An 18337-nucleotide genomic window follows, 5' to 3' on the forward strand; every position below is an offset into this window, starting at 1 on the left:
GTTTTTTTCCTTCTGTGGGTTTTTTTTTTTTTTTTTTTTTTTTTTTAGAGCCTCATATTTCCAGAAATCATGATGTTGAAATCCAAAACTGCACGCAGCTGTGTTTTCACTTTGTGTGAATTTATTGGGGAATAATAAAATCCTCCTTGAATTGTAGCTTTAAAAGGTCTGAAAGCTGAGATGTTTGCGTTAATCAAGTTCTTCCTCGGGACAAACACTCATCCCGAGTATGAATATTAGATGGAAGCTGGAGTTTAGTTGGAGAGTAAATGTTTACCGGCCTGTTTGGACAAACTTGTTTGTGTGATGGCTGTGATTGCTAATGTTGAATTTGAAGATAAACTGAGAGTAAGTGCCTCCTCTTCCTCCTCCTGCTGTGGATCCTCTCCGGCTTTATTTGCTCCATATGGTCTTTGACATGGTACCCGGGAAGAAGGGAGGAAAGAAAGAAAAAAAAGGAAAACCGTGTGTGGGCGGAGGAAAAACCTAGTATTTTGTCCGTCCTGAAATTTGATTCAGAAGTTCAGGATCCTGGAAGACAAAAAGCAAACCGAGGGGGAGGGAAGGACGGAGGAATAAATCCACACTCTGCAATCTCCGACTCAAGTAAGTTCGTTTTAAAACCTTTTCTGTTCAGAGAAACGCGTCCATTTGGAGCTTAAACTGCGTCTTGCGTTTACAATGTAAACAATCAGCTCCTGTATGTGACGGATTTCTGAATGACTTTACATTTTACGCACGACTTCATGCGCTTCATTTGATGTATTTAATAATAAATGTGAAAATTCCTGCATACCTGTAGTTTGCGCAACGATTGAGTCATTTTTTAAGAAATCAGAAACTACTTTAAGAGTTGCTCAGTTCAGTAGTGAAGGACAAAGTGTTGTTTTTTTTGTTGTTGTTTTTTTTTTTTTTTTACCCCGTCATGCGCCATCTCCAACAAATCGCGCTGATTTGCTCCCCTCCGACCTGTAGGCCTCCGAATTGTGATCTATTCATGCTAAGGTCCTCATTTGTTTAGAAAATGGTCGTTCAGAGGTTTGCGTGCTGATTCCAGCCCCGCAGTTGGATTTGCGCCAAAAAACGAGTGCAGGAGAAAAAGCTCTAAACGCAATCTGCAGATGTGATTGAAATGGCTCAAGCGGTGCCAGACCCACAAAAGGCGCCTTATTGGAGCTTTTGTGCTTTCAGCTGAATCCATCATAAACTTGGACTATTCTTTGGAATTTTTTTTAAAGTGGACTGAAAAGAACATTTTAACATTTAACTTGTTTTATTTTACTGACATTATCCTAATTTAGCCTCAGGCTAAATTTGGTAGCACACCACAGCACCACCATTTTCTTATTTGCACATTCTGCATATAACTGTTGAAATAACATGGTTACAAATGCTTTTTTTAATGCTCTTCAATAATATTTTTTCACCAATGTGTATTAATTTCCTTTTTGTCCCTTTTTTGCTAATATTTAAGGTAGTATAAGTTCATTTTTCATTATAATTCAGTGTTTCCCCGAATGCAGTGCAGAGAAAAAATTATTTTTCCATCTGATATGTTTCTTATTTTCTAACATTTAAAAGTTTGAGCATCAACCAACAAATATTAATGTCAAAAGTAAATTAAAAGCAGGTTTCAAATTATGATTTACTAACAGAAAATTTTTTAATATAAAAATCAATTGGATAGAACTTGCCTAAGTTTGACAAACTTGATTCAATTTAAATTTAAAACGGCTAGTTTTATTTTTTTTATAGTGACGACATGAAGTTGGCTGCAAAAACCTCAAAACAGTAAGGAAATTACAGATGTGGAAACATCCACAAATCTATCAGTCTTAAATTTGTTCCATTGCATCTGGGCAAAATTAACGCAGAATATTATTAAAAAGTATTTTATACCAACAGTTAAACATGGTAGTGGCAGTGTGATGCTCTGGAGTTGCTTTGCTGCTTCAGGATTTATTAATTCTGCCCCGCAAGAGAAAATCCTCTAAATTAAAACCCAGCCATCAGTTTGTGACTCTGAATGGCTTTAAAAGCGTTAAATAAAAGTTTAGGAGTGGCCTAATCAAAGCACAGATTTAAATGCTGAGGTAGAACCTTAAACAGGCAATCATGCTCCAAAACCAATAATATTGCTGATTTAAATCAATTCTGCCAAACAAAGGGGGGAAAGTGCGAAAATATTTCTTAAAGTGATGAAATAATTTATTGTTTATTGAATAGTTGTGAATTGTTTTTAACTTAAAATTATCTAAAAGCTGCATTTTGTGTTTAAATTTGATTTTAAAATTAGCTTGGTGATCTGAAACATTTAGATAAGACTTGAATTGTACAGAGTTATCTGAAAATGTAGTTTTATGATCCATTCCCCTTTATTTTGGTTCTGATTTGGACAGTTTGACCCGTATGAACTGGCTGCAGATCCGAACTGATCTCAGTTCTGTTTGCTCAGACAGACAGACTGGTTCTCAGTCAAATTTGTTTTCCATAAAACACGCAATTTGTGAAAGAGAGGGAAGGAGCGGCGTTGCTCTGCAAGCCCTGAAATTAGCTGCAGACAAACAGGCTGCAATCACTGGGTGAGTAGCAGCGCTTCGGTACCAGGATCCAAACCCATTTCATCCCCAAAACATTTAATTAGGACTTCAGGAAAATGAGTCTGCTTTAATTATCGTCCTGGTTTAACGTGACATGATTCTGTTTCAGATCAGGGACGCCTTCTGTTGGTAAATCAGGCTGACAGCATAAAAGTTATTTGGTTATTTATCGTACTTCTCCGATTCCTGTCTCTCATAGTTGGACATTTCACTTATCTATCTATGGCTGCAACTAATAATTATTTTAGTAATCGATTATACATATGATTAATCGAGGGCTGTTTTTCTTTTCACATCCTGCTTATTTTTATTTAACCCTTAAAGACTTTTTAGGCAATACTAGGAATACACCTAAGATGAAAATAGTTCCCTTTTTAAACATAAAAACAAGCATTTTATTGCCTAAAATGCAACAACATAGCATTACTTTAGTAAATATTTGATCATTTGTAGCAAAAGATACATCTGCAGCTAAAAACAATTCTTAAAGCTCCAACATGTGAAAACCTTTCTGTCTGATTTAACATCAATAGTGTAGAGCTGATCTGTTTTTTGGGCTAACTGATTAATAATTGGACATCAAAAGATGCTTAACAGGATTTTTGTTATATAAAAATTTGAGGCAGGTGAAGCTAAACTTTGCCACTGGAAGATTTCTGTGTAGTAAAGATTTACAGACTAAAGTTTCTCATCTTTCATTCGAGTGTTTTCTTTTTGCAAATTGCCTTTTTGAATCTGTATACTCACAGAAGTATAACCGATTAATCGTTAGCCAATGATTAATCGATTAATTGTAACTAAAGATCGGTTAATCGTTAGTTAACGTTAGTTAACTATTAATCGATTACTAAATTAGTTGACAATCATTTATTCAATACATCATGATTAATCCGATCAATTGTTTCAGTTCTATATCCATCAATGCCTTATAGATACAGAAGTCTAAAAAAATCTCCTTTAGAACCGAATTAAACACTTTGTCCAACTATAAACCATTTTTGTCCTTCTAGGCTGCAGATAACATACTGAAAATATGAGGATTACATGCATTTTAAGATCTTTAGCCATATCTGAGTGCATGCTTTACTGCCAGCAAATGCTCTTCAAAATAAACAGTTGGTGCCATTCAATAATAACAGAGGACAGAGACGCAAACAGTGGAAAAGCACACAGAAGAGGCGATGCAAGTGTTACAATCCAGCTGTTTTCATATGAAAAAAATTAAATACTTTCAAAAACGAAACAGACAACCAATTTAACATTGGTGTAATAAATAAAATTATCTTCCTAATCAATTCAAATGAACAAAATCCAGACAAAAACCCCAAATTAATACAAAAGCTGGAGAGATGTTGCTTTGCCCTGGATCTAATGCGTACTCTGTTCCTTTTTAAATTAAAGAGTTTCTGTTTTGTGGCAGCTTTGCCTAAAGTAGGAAAATAACAATCAGTAAAGCTGAATTTATATTTTGCCAGTTTTTATACTTCAATTTGGTTCTCAACTGCTTCTAAAACACATCTATCTGTTTTCTGGTAATAGGGTAAAAGCTTAGTGGTATCTGGAAAACAAGTCGTTTCAAAAATCTTCTCAATTGTTAAGTCACTTTCAACAGGCACTGTGCGTTACCTAGCAACCCAAGCAAATGTTGCAGCTTTTTTCTCCTATTATTTCAACATTATTCTTGAAATTTTATGACTTATTGAACTTGATTTTCTTTTCGTATGGCCTTCATACTTTATCATAAAAATCTTATTATTTAAGGCTACGTTCACACTGCAGCCCGAAGAAACCCAAATCCGATTTTTTTTAATGTTTTATTTTTTGTCCTTAATGCAACCCGTATATGATCTTTTCATGACAATCTGGACAAGACAGGTCGGATTCTTCTCCAGTGCGACCCAGACCGCTTGACCCGATACGTATCCGATTCAAATGTGACCTGAATCTGAACGGTCAGGTCCGGAACGTCATTGATACTCGACAAAACGTCACTATTCTGCGCCCTGATACGCGCAAGTGGAATGACAAACAACAATCATGGCGGAATGTACTGAGGATTAAATTGTTATTGTCGGACAACAACTTTAAATCGCAAGCTGTGCTCCATCGTTAGCATCCATCTTCTTTTTTATGACGGTGGGCAAAACACCTAGCACGCTCTCTACATGTGACGTTATTGCGCCCTCTACTGCGCATGCGGGACACTTTTACGTCGTTTGCAGTTCGCACTGGGGAACAGTAGAGGTCGCATATATTTGGAACGCCAAAACAAATCCAATTTGACAAAACATCGGAATTGGGTCATGTCAGGCTGCAGTGTGAACGCAGCCTAAGAATAATTTTGTGCAAAAAAAAAAGAAAAGAAAAAAAAACAAATTCTGTATAGCCCATAGATCTATTCTAACCTCAAAACATTGTTCTGAGCCGTATGCAACGAAATTTCGTTCCGTATACACCCTGTGCATGCAAAATGATAATAAAGTCAGTCTAAAGTCTAAAGTCAAAGAACCATAATAGGAGACCTTCAAACTACAGACTTCAATGTCTGTCCTCCATGTTCCAGGTTTGACGCTGTCCTGGTTTTCGTCTGGACCTCAGCTCGCTCCTCTCAGCCTGCGTGACTATGAGCACCTCGGGGCTTCAGGCCACTGACAGGCAGAACGTGAAGGAGCTCGACACCGTGAAGGAGTCCATCAGTGACATCATCAACCAGCTGCAGGACATCGACCCCGCCAGGCTCTCCTTCTCGCCCTTCCTGGACCTGGACACCCAGATCTCCCTGGCGCCGGTGTCGGACAGCCCGGAGTCGTCCGTGGAGGAGCTCCGCTCGGCCTCCCATTCGGCCTCCGGCTCCCAGCGCTCTCTGGACCCGCCGTCAGCGGCAACGGCGCAGCCGAGGAGTGAGTCGCTGAATCTCTGTCTTTAGTTTTGAACAAATGGAGAAAAAGTAAAGGAGAAGCTGGAACCAAAGGGAGTTAAATAGATTTGAGGCTAAGCAACAGCATATAAACAACACATTCTAGGGGGGTTACATCATTATTCTGCTTGGAAGTTAACACTATTTCCTGTGCTTTTGATCAAATGTTTTTGCCCTCCTTTGGTAACGAAACAACAGGATTACAGTATGACTATTCTTTTCATCGTTTTAGATATCGCAAGTGAAGCTGTATCTTGCACCATGTTTTAACTTTTAGCTAAATAAGTACATTCTTTTGGTTGTTTCTGGTGATTGCTTATGTACTTTTTACAGGGGCGGAGCTAAAGTGAGGGTCAAGGGGGCACTGGCCCGCCCACGTGCTCTGCCAAATGATTGGCAATCCACCCAAAAGAAGAAAAATAATGATAAAAAAATAAAATGTATAAAGCTATTTAGAAATATGCACACAGGTCTGGAAAAAACTAAGAGCTCACTGCACTGAAATCCTCCTGGTTGTTCCACCAAATATTGATTTCTGAACTCTTCCTGAGTTAAAACATTGATGTTATTGTTTCTGAATGAACATGAACTTGTTTTCTTTGCATTATTTGAGGTTTGAAAGCACTGCATCTCTTTTGTTATTTTGACCATTTCTCAATAAGTAGCACATTTTTTCTTGGAGTTTCAGAGACATGTTGTCAGTAGTTGATAGAATAAAAGAAGAATATTCATTTTGATTAGTTGATTGATTTATCACAATAAGTCTGATTACAAATTTTCGCCCTAATGGCTCTCCAACAATTTCCCTCAAATGATTCTTGTCAGAAATCTAAAGTATATGTCCGTTTTAACAGTAGATCTTTTAGGTAACACTCGATGCTCCAACGCCTCTGATTGTCTCCTTTCAGATTTGGATTGGGTACTAAAATGTGTTTTGATCCTGACAGGCTCTGCTCGGTGCCACCAGCAGCCCAGCGCCACCCCTGCACCACACAGCGGAGCAAATCAGACAGAGCAGCAGCAGCAGGAGGAGCCGGATCAAACTTTTTCCAGCCCCATCATCATTTCGCACAGTTTGGACACTGCCACGGAAAACTGCATGCGCCCCCCTCCACCGGCCTCTCAGGGCGACATTCCCAACGGCACAAACACGCCGAGATGGAGCCCAGAATCCACCACTGTGGAGAGCCCGGCGGACGAGAGCCGACCCCTGATAGGACCGCCGCAGGAGACCGTGGAGCTGGCCGTATGGAGCGCAGAGGGGCTCGGCGAGACTGATGGGGCTGCAGGGGAGGCGTCGGATCAGGGGAGGTGCTGCTGCCGGTGTAAATGCAGCCAGAGCGGCCGTCTCCCCGCCATCCTCTCCGTTCTGGCCTCGCTTCTGTGTGCAGCCGGGATGCTCTATGCACTCTATTTCTATGTCCCTATAAGGCCCCCCGACTGCCCGGGCGTAAGCTGCCGCATCATTTTCACCTTCTGCTGCTGCGCGGTGGCAGCGCTCCCCATGGTGCTCGGTACGACTCAGAAACCTGCACGGTCACAAACACAAATTAAACATAAAGATCAGACATAAAGGCAGCCAGACGAACAGGATGGGGTTCATCTGGCTGCCTCGTCTGGGAAGGTTTTAGTTTTTCTATGTAATTTAATGACCTTTTAACTTGGGGTGCACCAATTGCAGTTTTCTGACCGATTACCCAATCTTTAAAAAGCCTGACCGGACGATTTTGACCAATTTTTTTTTGTCTTGAATGTTACTAAATACAGCAAGAAAGTCACTGAGTTGGCAGCAGTGGGATGACTACTGTTAACTACAAACGTTCTGACGAGAGAGCAAAAGAGGAGAGGTACTGATTTTTAGACCTTTGCTGAGTACCTGATTTTTGAGTACCTGAAACTTATGCTGCCACACTTTTCAGAATTTTACTATTTAAAAAACATTTAAAACATTTTTACGTTGGTTTATCACATAAAGCCTAAATAAAATCGGTTCAGTTCAAAGGAAGGATCTCCTGCAGCAGTCAGTATGACAACGACTGTGAAGAAGCCTCTGACTGACAGTTTAAAGAAGCCACACTGAAAAACACAAGTGTAAGGTTTTAAAGTGTCTACATATACATAAAATATAAAAAAAAACAATGTTTGGTGATTTTAGTTCCCATTTTTACACTTTTTAAAAATTATAACCCGTTTATATTATTTTTCTATATCAAAATACATGTAGCAGTATATATTGTAACAATATCTTATATAGAAAACATAATTTTACTTTTATCGTAACAATGTCCCATATTATATTACTGTTTATGTATGTCCTTCGTCTTCCATATAATTATTTCTAAATATTTTTGAACCTTTTTGTTGAATATATTTATGTTTTTCCACAAAGTCGATGTACACGTTTTTATTTCTTAAATTTTGTCCTCTTCTTTCTGCTAAATATTCTTGAATATTTTTGGGTAGCTGTTTTGACTTCAACTAAATCCAGAAATGTCATCGCACCTGATTTTGTAAAAGTGAGTAAAGTGAAAAGTTTAATGGTCTCAGTGGTGTCTGGTTCAGAATGAGAGAGCAGGTGGCTGAACCAACCCAACCCGACCAAATCCATCCCAGAGGAGTTACCTCTGACCCAGATTTCAAGCAGATGACAGAGTGGGGAGTATTTGCATGTTGGCCTTCCTGCCAGCAGTGGCTGCATTCAAATGAGGGAAAAATGTGAAAACACTAAGTTGCTGTCAGACCAGTTTGCAGTGACTTTGGCATCGTTTGTGGAAAGATGGCCCAGATTCAAGATTAATTCTGACTTATTGCTCCTCTCTGCCTTGCAGCCATGCTGGTTGGTGCGGTGTGCCAGTTGTGCTCCGGGTCCCTGCGTCTGCAGGAGCCGACGGATCGAAGACACGCCGTGCAGCAGCTGTTTGTCTCATCGTCCCTGGAGCAGCTCCTGCTCTACGTGCTCAACCTGGTGGTGATGGCCGCCCTGCTGCCGCAGGAGCAGCTGAAGCTGGTGCCCATACTGGTGGTCATGTTCATCATTGGCAGGTGAGGGTTAGAGTGGGTCGAAGGACTTAATGGTGACCTTCGACCTGAAGGAGTCGTCACCAAACACGAAAACGCCCAAAGGCTCAAATGTGTTCATATGGCCCAGCTTCCACCGGGTTAAAAGTCCCACAGAGAGCTGCACATCTACGAGCTTCTGGCACTCTGAGGGGAGGTTTGACCCAAATTCACTCCAGAATCGGAGAAGTTCATTAACCCTTTAACTGTCACCCCAAATACTGTCACATGCAGGTCATTGGGTTCGGCGTCCTCATGGCAGTTAAAGGGTTAAACTTATAGGAAGACAACTAAGGCGACCAAAAATAAATAAATAAAAGTTTTAACATCAGAATACTGACTTTTTTTCTCTGAGTTTTGACTTTTTTCACAGAATTCTGACTTTAATTTATTTAAGCAGGCTGTCTTAAAACTCAATTCGACCTATCAAATCTGAGACTGTGGCTATAATGCAGGTTTATAGAAGCCCATATATGAAGAGGAGGAAACAGTTTTGTGATTATTTTCATATATGAACAACACAACTGACATACACCTGAGACTGTGTGGTTATTTGTTTGGATTCAGACACAGAATTAAAATTCTGAGTTTAAAGTCGTAACTCTGACGTTAAAGTTGAAATTCTGAGATTAAAATCAGAATTCTTCTCTTTATTTATTTTATTGTGTTAAGTGATCCTGATCCGTTGATGGATCTTAGCATGGTTTCCTAGCACTGATGAAAAGCTACTAAAGACAAAGTGAGATAATATTGATCAGGCTTAAATCCTTAGATTTCAGTGCAATGCGGCTTATATCTTATTAGTAAAAGTCAAAGCTTAGATATGTTTATGTTTGAGTAATGCAGGTTTGTTGCTGGAAATATTTCATCTTGTTAACGTGACTGACGAGCGAGACGTTGAGTGTTTATCATAAATATCTGAACGTCCTCTGACTTCCTGTTTGGGGTTGTTTTCTCGTCCTTCTCAGGCTTGTTTTCTGGTTCAGCCTGAACACGTGCGGCTCCTGGAGAGGCTTCGGTTCTGGTCTGACCTCCTTCCCGCTCCTCGCCGTGGTCGCTCTCAATCTGTTCCTCATGTACAATCTCAATCTCAAACAGCCCCTTTTTGGCCCTCAGGACGCCCTGTATAATCAGGTCACCCCGTCCTCCTGGTCGGGGGAGACATCGCAGAGCCCGAGCGGCAAACCAGACGTCCTGCCCACAGACATCCTGGACGCTCAGTGAGAGGGAGAGCTGCGCTTTCTTCTCCGAGAGGAGGCCATCCTCCCAGAAATAGGCCATTCCTGTGGTCTGCTGCTCAGCAGAGCTACACCCGCCGCCGCTGTAACCTCCAACTATGTGACGGCTTTTACTTGTTGCTCCTCCTGTGTACAGCCCTTTTTCATGTGGTTTTGTGCTTTATTATCTGAAATGCAAGCGCTCTGCCTGGCTGTGGCCGAGGATGCCTTTGAACAATGCTGTACACATGAAACATTTGTCTTTTTAAGCTGTTCCAATGCCTATATTTAAGTAGAAGCTCTGCCCTGTACGCGGCTGGATTTGTTTCACCGCAACGCAGCTGCAGTTGTCAGATTTGACTAGCTTGACTTTACAGAGGGTTTGTACAGGACAGAGTCGGAATAAAAACCATTTGTAAGAAATAAAATATAGACCTGGTGCTTTTTTTTTTCCTTGGACTGAGCGGTTATTCCTGGTGAAGTGCAGGGACTGTCATTATGTGTTAACATGTTGCTCTCTGTGTGTCTCCACCCTGCTGGCATCCTCTCTTCTGATGAACTTATTGGGTTTGTGGCTCCCAAATGAGACCAGAAACCAGAAGAGAATAAGATTCACTCAGTTTGGTTTCTCAGTCAACTGGAGATTAATGAGCTCTTCAGAGGGCAGTAATTAGAGGTCAGACACTGAAGATGCTTGTTAAGTTAAAAACTGTTTGAGTTTTTTTCAAGATCAGATGATAAAATCTATTTGCAGTCAGGCTGGTTGTAGAAATTAACCCTAAATGTTTTAAAGTTATGATAAAAAAATTATCTTAAGATGTAAAAAGACAAAACAAGAACGTTGCTTTCTTCAACTGGATCAGATCTGACAGATGTTTTAAATCTAAAATCCATCAGTCCATCCATCCCTCCCTCCATCCATCCATCCTTCACGTTGTATGTTTGTGACCGTATTTTGGGTGTGGAACCTAAATTAACCTGTTTATCTCTTCAACACAAAGCTGCTCTTTCATTCTGGTGATCAGTCTGCAGAAAACATGGAACTAAAACTAAATTCAGCTTAAAGTTTGAATCTTTTCACAGCGGTACCATCAATACTTCAAAGATTTATACAGCACACATGAAAGGTTTGTGAATGTGAGGATGACTTTCTGTATTGTGAAAACACCTGAAAGCAGCTGAACCAGTGGAACCAGTCAGCAGCTCACCCTTAAATATCTGGGTTACTCAAAACCATGCCCTAACCATAGGGTAAAATACTGTTAAACACATAAAACTCCACCGCTGAATTTTGTACAATTTGTATAGAAAATTTTCAGACAGGTCTGGCACACTGAATACATTCACATTAGTGCTCCATTAGTGCTTACTTTATTTCCTGGCATTTCATTCAATGTAAAGTTGGAAGGTTGTTCTTATTCTGATAACTGTTTTATGCCTTAATAATTTCTTATTTTTTCTGTATTTAAAGGAGTTCATTGTTAAACACCTATGTTGTCTTAAATGCTTCTTAAAAATTATGTATATAATGTATTCCTTGAACTAAGAATCCCCCACAATAAGCTGGAGATTGTTTCTAGAAGAAAAGATGTTTAGGTTTAGCTACCTTGTGATCTGGCAACATACACATTTTCATTTTCTCCCAGAATGAACTGACTTTAATTTAATTCCTGCATAAATCGTACGTTTACATCCTCAAATCTCAAAACCTAAGCCTCCATTTTTTCACTAACTAGAAGCTTACTAGACTTTTTTATCCTGCCTTTAGATGTAGTGCTTTTTTAGAAGGATTTTTCTGAATCATTACTCACGTATTGTGAGGCAGCAGCGCCATCCACCGGTTGGAGTCGCACATGCACCGGAAAAGACTCTTGACGTAACCGGACCATCAAACATGGCGGCGCTGGTGGGTAGGTAATGTTTTGATTAAACCCTTTCACGTTTATTTTTAACATTATTGACGTCTCTGGATTAATGTTGTCTTTGATATTTAAAATTGTGTTCAGAAATGGGCACTATCTGGGTTTGTGACAATGCGGGAGGTTGTATTTGTAACTTTTAGAGACGTGGTACACTGACCTTGCTCCGTCTGCTTTAGCCAAGCGGCTAACAAGGGTTAGCTGGGACAGAGAGTTACATGATGAGTCCCAGCTGAAAACCCAACATTACAGCTATTATTTTACACGATGTGATTGTTTTAAATACGCTAAAGTGATTTTTGATGCATTAATTTTAAATTTTATAGTTGGTTTGTGTAAATATGGCGTAAATAAAGATTTTTCACCCGTTTTGCTTATATTGTTGGAACCAAACTTATCGGGAAAACGCTTCTAGTTTACACGTTTCGTCTGCAATTGTAATAAAAAACGCAAGTAAAAGCAATTGAAAGCTTGAATAAAATCAGCCAGATATGGTGAACATTTCGGCATCCATGTAAGACGATCAAATAACTCAGTTACACAGTTTTGCATCTTTAGTTTATGCAAAAGTATCAGCTGTGATTGGCTTTCATATCCTAATTTTGAAATGCTGTGTGAGAGTTTTACATTTTCACGTTTAATTTGTTTCACCCCACCTATAATTTCACACCAGTCTTCAAAACTATTGAAAAAAAACCATAATAGTTTTATTTTATAAAGGTATGAGACAACATGTTAATGTGTAAAGTAATATTTAAAACTGGACGCATTTATTACTTTCTTACAATTATAATTATTTTCTTATCCTGAGTATTGAAACGTTTCATTACTGAACATTAAGAATAATCTATGATGTTGTTCAATAAGATGTAAAAAATAGTCTTAGACTTTATTTGTAATTTTGAATACCTTTGAATAAGCTGAATAGATTTGATCAATTCCTCAGTCAAAAGGGAGTAGACAAATTAAAATATTAAGTTTGTAGTTTTATTTATTTTTTCATATTGTACATAAACTAACTGAATAAAAAATCTTTATTCATCCTGATATGTAGAAATTACATTAATTATGCCAGGAAGTACCTCAAATTAACTGTCCTGTTTGGATAGTTTTAAAAAAAGCAATTTAAGTTTTCATTTCATCTCACTGTAAAACATATTGCTCATTTTTGACCAATTTTGAGAATATTTTATTATGAATTACATCATTATGATAATTATTATTACTACTACTTGACAGTAAACTGTTATTTAAGAGACATTAAGAATATATTCACATTTGATTAATGTAAGAGGCGTCACAAGCAACCTTGGTTTACAGTTGTTAGCTCCAGACTACACTTATTGTATAACAACATTTGGATATGAATTTGTGGAGTTTTTATTTATTTTTTGTTTACAAAATGCCTTTATTTTGCAGCACCTCGCCTGGCTCTGTTTGGCTCTTTTTCAACCAGGTAAAAACCCTCTAATCTTGTTACCTGTTGGCTGACTGTGCTCCTCCTGCTGTTTTGTGCCTTGCAACATAAGAGCTTGTTTTAGGAATCGACTTTGTATTTTTGGGAGTGGAGTCAGATGGTCTTCAGTCACAGAAAATGATCCATGATGAAAAGCAAATAGAGAAACATTTGCTGTTTTCTGCTGACAGCTGCAGTGTTCAGCTTGTCTGCCTTCCAGAGGAATCGCCTAGTTAAGCTCGAATGCATCACAAAGTTTAGAGACTCAGAAGAAATAAGTCCTTCCATCTGTCCTTCTCACACACTCCCTTATAGCGATAGTGTCCTTCTATTTCTCATTTATATGCTGAAGTAACTTCTTTCTCTTTTTCCATCAGGCCAATTTCAGTTTTTGCTATTCAGCAGAAATGTCTCCACAGCAGCGCTAAAGGTGATAATACCACCAGCACCAGGTGAGCTTAGCCAGTGGACTGACGTAACACACACCGGGTCACCATGAGGCACATGTTAAATGGCTCCTCTGTCTCTGTGTTTGCAGCGTTGTGCCAGTCAGAGAGAAAAGCACAGCTGTGGCTGCAGCCAAGCCAGCAGCAGCGGTCAGCAGCAAGGCCGACTATGTGGTGGCGAAGCTCGACGATCTGATCAACTGGGCCCGCAGAGTCAGTATCTGAGAAGACACTTTTACAGTGTTGATCGTTGCATCCCTGACATCTACTATATTGGCAAAACACATAGAAACACTGCATGTTTATATTTACTTCCCAAACTGATACATTTTCTAGTCTGTTTCCGTTACAGATGTTTGCAGATCTTTGTCTATATTTTGCTAACTAAATTAGAAATAACAATTTTACTATTGCGGTGTTTCCATTAAATATGAAATGAAATTAAAATCACTCTTGGAAGAAGCTTGTTCATGCAATAAGTGTTTAAAAATCATGGCAGTGACGGATTTAAACAGTTAGATGATTTAATTTATTTATTTCAAACGGGTTTTAAAGACAAGAAAACAAGCAATCTGTAGGACAGAAAAAACATGTGCCAACATAACCAAGAACAAAATAATAAGCATAGTTTCCTGTTTGAAAGGGAGAAGGAAGAAGTAAACACTTATTTAATCCAACCCCTTTTCTCATCTTAATGAAATATATTACTTACCAACTCAATAATTATCAAAAAATTGTATTTAAAACCATAATATTTATACAGCATCAGAGTAATTGCCAACTTCTTGCCAATATAGACCTATGAACTCTTCTTAATCTGTGTTATATAACAATAAATAAATTGGGATTATATTCATCATTCATCATCTATCAGCCATCAGAGGTCAGCCACTTATTCAGGTGTTGGAACAACAAGCCCCTTATATTTGGGAGTGGCTACTTATGCAACGTTTTGGGGAAACTGAATTTGTCATTTGGTAACTGAATGCAGTTTAATTTTAAACAGTAGTACCACAATAACCATCAAAACCCATTAACAGTTTATTGTGTCTACACACTTATTGCAACCACAACTTACAAACATGGCAACCTTACAAATCCACTCTTAAAATAAAAATAAACCTGTAACATCTACAGTAATATCAGGTTTCACTTACTTTTTGCATTTTGTTTTATCAAGATGTTGATTAAATAAATATTGGTTTATTCTCTGCTTCGGTTCTCCCATCAGAGCTCTCTGTGGCCCATGACCTTTGGCTTGGCGTGCTGCGCTGTGGAGATGATGCACATGGCGGCCCCTCGTTACGACATGGACCGCTTCGGAGTCGTGTTCAGAGCCAGTCCTCGACAGGCTGATGTCATGATTGTGGCGGGAACTCTGACCAATAAGATGGCTCCGGCTCTGCGGAAGGTGAGAGAATGGAAAGTCTCATTAATAAATGTTGAATTTTAGGTTGTTTTTACTCCTGATAATCCAGGAGACATGGTTCGATTTGGTACCAAAATTGTTACATTTTCATACTGAACTGTATCAAATGATCCAAACGCTTTGAAAAACCTATTTCCCTCCTCACCCCTCTGGGGCGCTGCAGCAAGAACCACTAAAAAAACTAAACAAAAACCTCTGAATAAGACGCTGAGGGCAATTTCCTTCTTTACAAAAGAATACTCAATATACTGACCAGACTAAAATCTAATTATCTAAGAGTGAGTTTGTGTGAAAAAATGTCTTGGACATGTTTTGTTATCTCGAGGAGGCAGAAAAGGTCACCTTTAAATAGTATTTTAAGAATTGGCCAAACATTGACAGATTGACGCATGAAATCCAGACCAATAATAATCCTCATCTGAGATTATGTGACCTTTTCTTTTAGAGGTCTAATAGAAAAGCGATGTTTTATTTTCAGCCTGTAAACACCGACAGTAGCATCAGTCAGACCGAATCACAGCGATGGGAACAGTATAGCTGTGGTAAAGCAGCCTGGATTAGGAGCAGCCTGTCGATGGATTGGCAGAGCGGCGTGGAGCTTCTCTCCAGCTGAATATACAGATTAATTCTGACTCAGACTTGTGTAACTACAGCTAAAAGACTCCTTCCATCCAACAGGTGTACGACCAGATGCCTGAGCCCAGATACGTAATTTCCATGGGAAGGTGAGTTATTCCTTCATGTTGTCGCAGTCGAAATATTATGATCCACTCTAAGGGTGGACGGCATGGGCTTTGAATTTTATCACAACGTTTTGTGGTACTATTTTGACAATGACAAAAACTCTGATTAAATAATTTTGTTAATTACTTTTTTTTAGCTAGACATATGGCCAAAGCGCCGCAAACACAAATCCTTCTCTTGAAAAACACTCCCATTTGAAGCAGGCTTCTTCAGGACGCCACTTACTTAAAGAAGTGTGAATTATATCACTAACCTGCACACAGTAACTGCATTTAATCATAGTTTTTAATTTACAGACAGTGGTGAAAATAGTAAAAAATAACATTCCCTATAATGCTGTCAGTTTGCTTTGGTTTTCAACATCATTAATTGGAATTTAAAGATTTTTAAAACGTAATTTGGTAAAAAAATTAAACCGATTTCATATGGTCTTACTTTGACTGACAACTCTGAACTGTATTTAGGCCCATGTTGTGTAAATTGTTTGTAAATCTTATTTATTCACTTCAGGACGTCATGGTTCAAAGCAGTATGAGAAAATCCCAGCTTATAAAGCTATTAGGACCCAAAATGCTCAATTTATTGCCTATTAAAGTAAAGTAGAAAATGTTAAAAATGTTGCATTCAGAAACCTGCATACAGTCTGCAAACTAAATGTGAATTATAGTTACTATAGTTACAATTATTTATCACATGGTGGCAGTATTGGCCTTCATATCAGGATTAAAGCTGAAGTTAAACTTCAAACCCTCTGTGTGATGCACTCTTTGGTTTTTGCATATCTGTTGTCTCTAGACAGACTAAAAATGTTGAACGTTTTTCTGATTTCGTTCCTGTAGTTGTGCTAACGGAGGAGGTTACTACCACTACTCCTACGCTGTGGTGCGAGGCTGTGACCGGATCGTACCGGTGGACATTTATGTTCCAGGTAGGCTTAAGATTTATGTTCAGTGACATAAAAAGGTGATTTTTGCATAGTTTAAATCTAATTCCATTTTCTGTGAAACAGAATTTAGGGTTTATAGAAGCTGTGAGTCATAGTAAACAAAAAAACATACATGTATTGCTCTGTGCAGTGAGTCTCTCTTTTTGGGCTGAAATAAAGTTTTATTTAAATTCTAATTTTATGATATGCATAATTTAATTATTAAAAACTAAATCCTTGAATCTTCACATTAAACTAGGTCTGCAGCTAACAGTTATTGTAGTAATCTATTATTCTATCCATTATTCTGATCAATAATCAAGCAATTTGGGAGAAAAATTAACAAACTGCAATATTTTTAATTTAACATCTTAAACTTTTTTATATAATATTAAGAATACAAATGAAAATAAGAAATTAATCATTTTACTGGCTAAAACGCAATAATATAGCATTCCTTTAGTTTACGTTTAATCATTTTTTGCATCTCCAGCTAAAAGAATACTAAATAAATACTTACATTCAGAAAGCTGCATCTAAGTATTTATTCTAAGTCCACCCAGCAATTTTTTGTTTATAAGTTCATATTTTTTGGTGTTTGGAAAATGAGCCATTTCTTACGAATGTCCCCAGCGAAACCCAGGCCGTTACTTAGCAACCCCAGCAGAGCTCCACCCGTCACCTAGCAACCCCAGCAGAGCTCCAGAACTGTTTGATCAGCTGATTTTACCGCTGAATTCGCTTGTACAATGGCTGCTGGAAAAGACAAGGGTTTTGTTGTCGACTTCCTGTTGACTACTAGCTCCATTCTTGTTTTTTGTGCAGGAGGCTCAACTTCTGCTTTTCAAAGATGTATGGTTGTATAATAGTCCATGTGTTTGAGGCCATTTTTATGTGCGAGTGTAAATGTTGAGTTGGATAAAAAACTCATTATCTAAGAATGAAAAAATGTAATGAATATGTTTTGTATTGCTCAAAACCTGTTCCAGTAAGCATAATAGGTCACCTTTAATGGCTTCTATTCGTTCCCAGGTTGTCCTCCCACAGCAGAAGCTCTCTTGTACGGCACTTTACAGCTGCAAAAGAAAATCAAACGAGAGAAGAAGATAAGTATCTGGTACAGGAAGTGAGCGTATAGTATATCTGTAAATCTGTGTGTAAATGTTGTGTTTCTGGTTTCATTTGGGGCTTTGCTCCTCTTCCACATAGAGCAGCAGAAACTTCAGTAAATGAAATATTGTAATTTATGCAAAGCTGCTTTTCATGAGACTCACCAGCTTCTGTTCTGTTTAAGTTTCTGGGTTTTTAAATCAGTGTTACTGTTTTAAAACACAGTTTAAAGGCAAATCAGTTTATGACTCTACACACGGTTGTAAACAAAACAAGTAAATGTTATTTCCAATAAATTTTGATTCATAAAAATCAAGGATTGTTGCTTTTGTCATTTTTGCAAAGGCTAATTTTTGTTTGACACAAAATATTGAACAATTGAATTAGTTATTTCTTTGTCACAATAAAATAAATTAGAAGAAGTCATTCAAAAAAAATAAACAAAATTGCTTGCAAATACCATGCTAGCTAGCTGGCTAGCTAGCTAGCATGGTATTTCTCAAACTATCATGGGTAA

General features: G+C 38.3%; 2 protein-coding genes across 3 annotated transcripts; both read left to right on the forward strand.

Annotated features, from left to right (window-relative positions):
- The first annotated feature begins 387 nt into the window (after positions 1-387).
- On the forward strand, positions 388-10221 carry LOC122839099 (transmembrane protein 79-like). 2 transcript variants are annotated; one of them, XM_044130414.1, is made up of 6 exons: positions 388-606; positions 5164-5500; positions 6465-7031; positions 8346-8559; positions 9543-9598; positions 9691-10195. In XM_044130414.1, exons 2-6 carry the CDS (start codon positions 5224-5226, stop codon positions 9702-9704), a joined length of 1128 nt encoding a protein of 375 aa, XP_043986349.1. In that variant the 5' UTR covers positions 388-606; positions 5164-5223; the 3' UTR covers positions 9705-10195. The 2 variants fall into 2 exon arrangements, with proteins under 2 accessions (XP_043986349.1, XP_043986347.1); XM_044130412.1 differs by having other exon boundaries at positions 390-606; positions 9543-10221.
- Positions 10222-11605: 1384 nt separating this feature from the next.
- ndufs7 (NADH:ubiquinone oxidoreductase core subunit S7) lies at positions 11606-18136 on the forward strand. The gene is made up of 8 exons (XM_044130415.1): positions 11606-11701; positions 13130-13166; positions 13544-13618; positions 13705-13825; positions 14844-15023; positions 15720-15766; positions 16625-16713; positions 17743-18136. Exons 1-8 carry the CDS (start codon positions 11686-11688, stop codon positions 17838-17840), a joined length of 663 nt encoding a protein of 220 aa, XP_043986350.1. The 5' UTR covers positions 11606-11685; the 3' UTR covers positions 17841-18136.
- Positions 18137-18337: the final 201 nt, after the last annotated feature.

Source organism: Gambusia affinis, linkage group LG10, assembly GCF_019740435.1.
Source record: "Gambusia affinis linkage group LG10, SWU_Gaff_1.0, whole genome shotgun sequence".
Lineage (NCBI taxonomy): Eukaryota > Metazoa > Chordata > Actinopteri > Cyprinodontiformes > Poeciliidae > Gambusia > Gambusia affinis.

Excerpts from the sequence above, each read along its gene's own strand:
- LOC122839099 (XM_044130412.1), top strand. The coding sequence starts at position 5,224 with ATGAGCACCTCGGGGCTTCAGGCCACTGACAGGCAGAACGTGAAGGAG. Across the intron at positions 5,501-6,464 it reads GGCAACGGCGCAGCCGAGGA|GCTCTGCTCGGTGCCACCAG; the intron begins GTGAGTCGCTGA and ends TGATCCTGACAG. Across the intron at positions 7,032-8,345 it reads AGCGCTCCCCATGGTGCTCG|CCATGCTGGTTGGTGCGGTG; the intron begins GTACGACTCAGA and ends TCTGCCTTGCAG.
- ndufs7 (XM_044130415.1), top strand. Across the intron at positions 15,024-15,719 it reads TGGCTCCGGCTCTGCGGAAG|GTGTACGACCAGATGCCTGA; the intron begins GTGAGAGAATGG and ends TCCATCCAACAG. Across the intron at positions 16,714-17,742 it reads GGTGGACATTTATGTTCCAG|GTTGTCCTCCCACAGCAGAA; the intron begins GTAGGCTTAAGA and ends ATTCGTTCCCAG.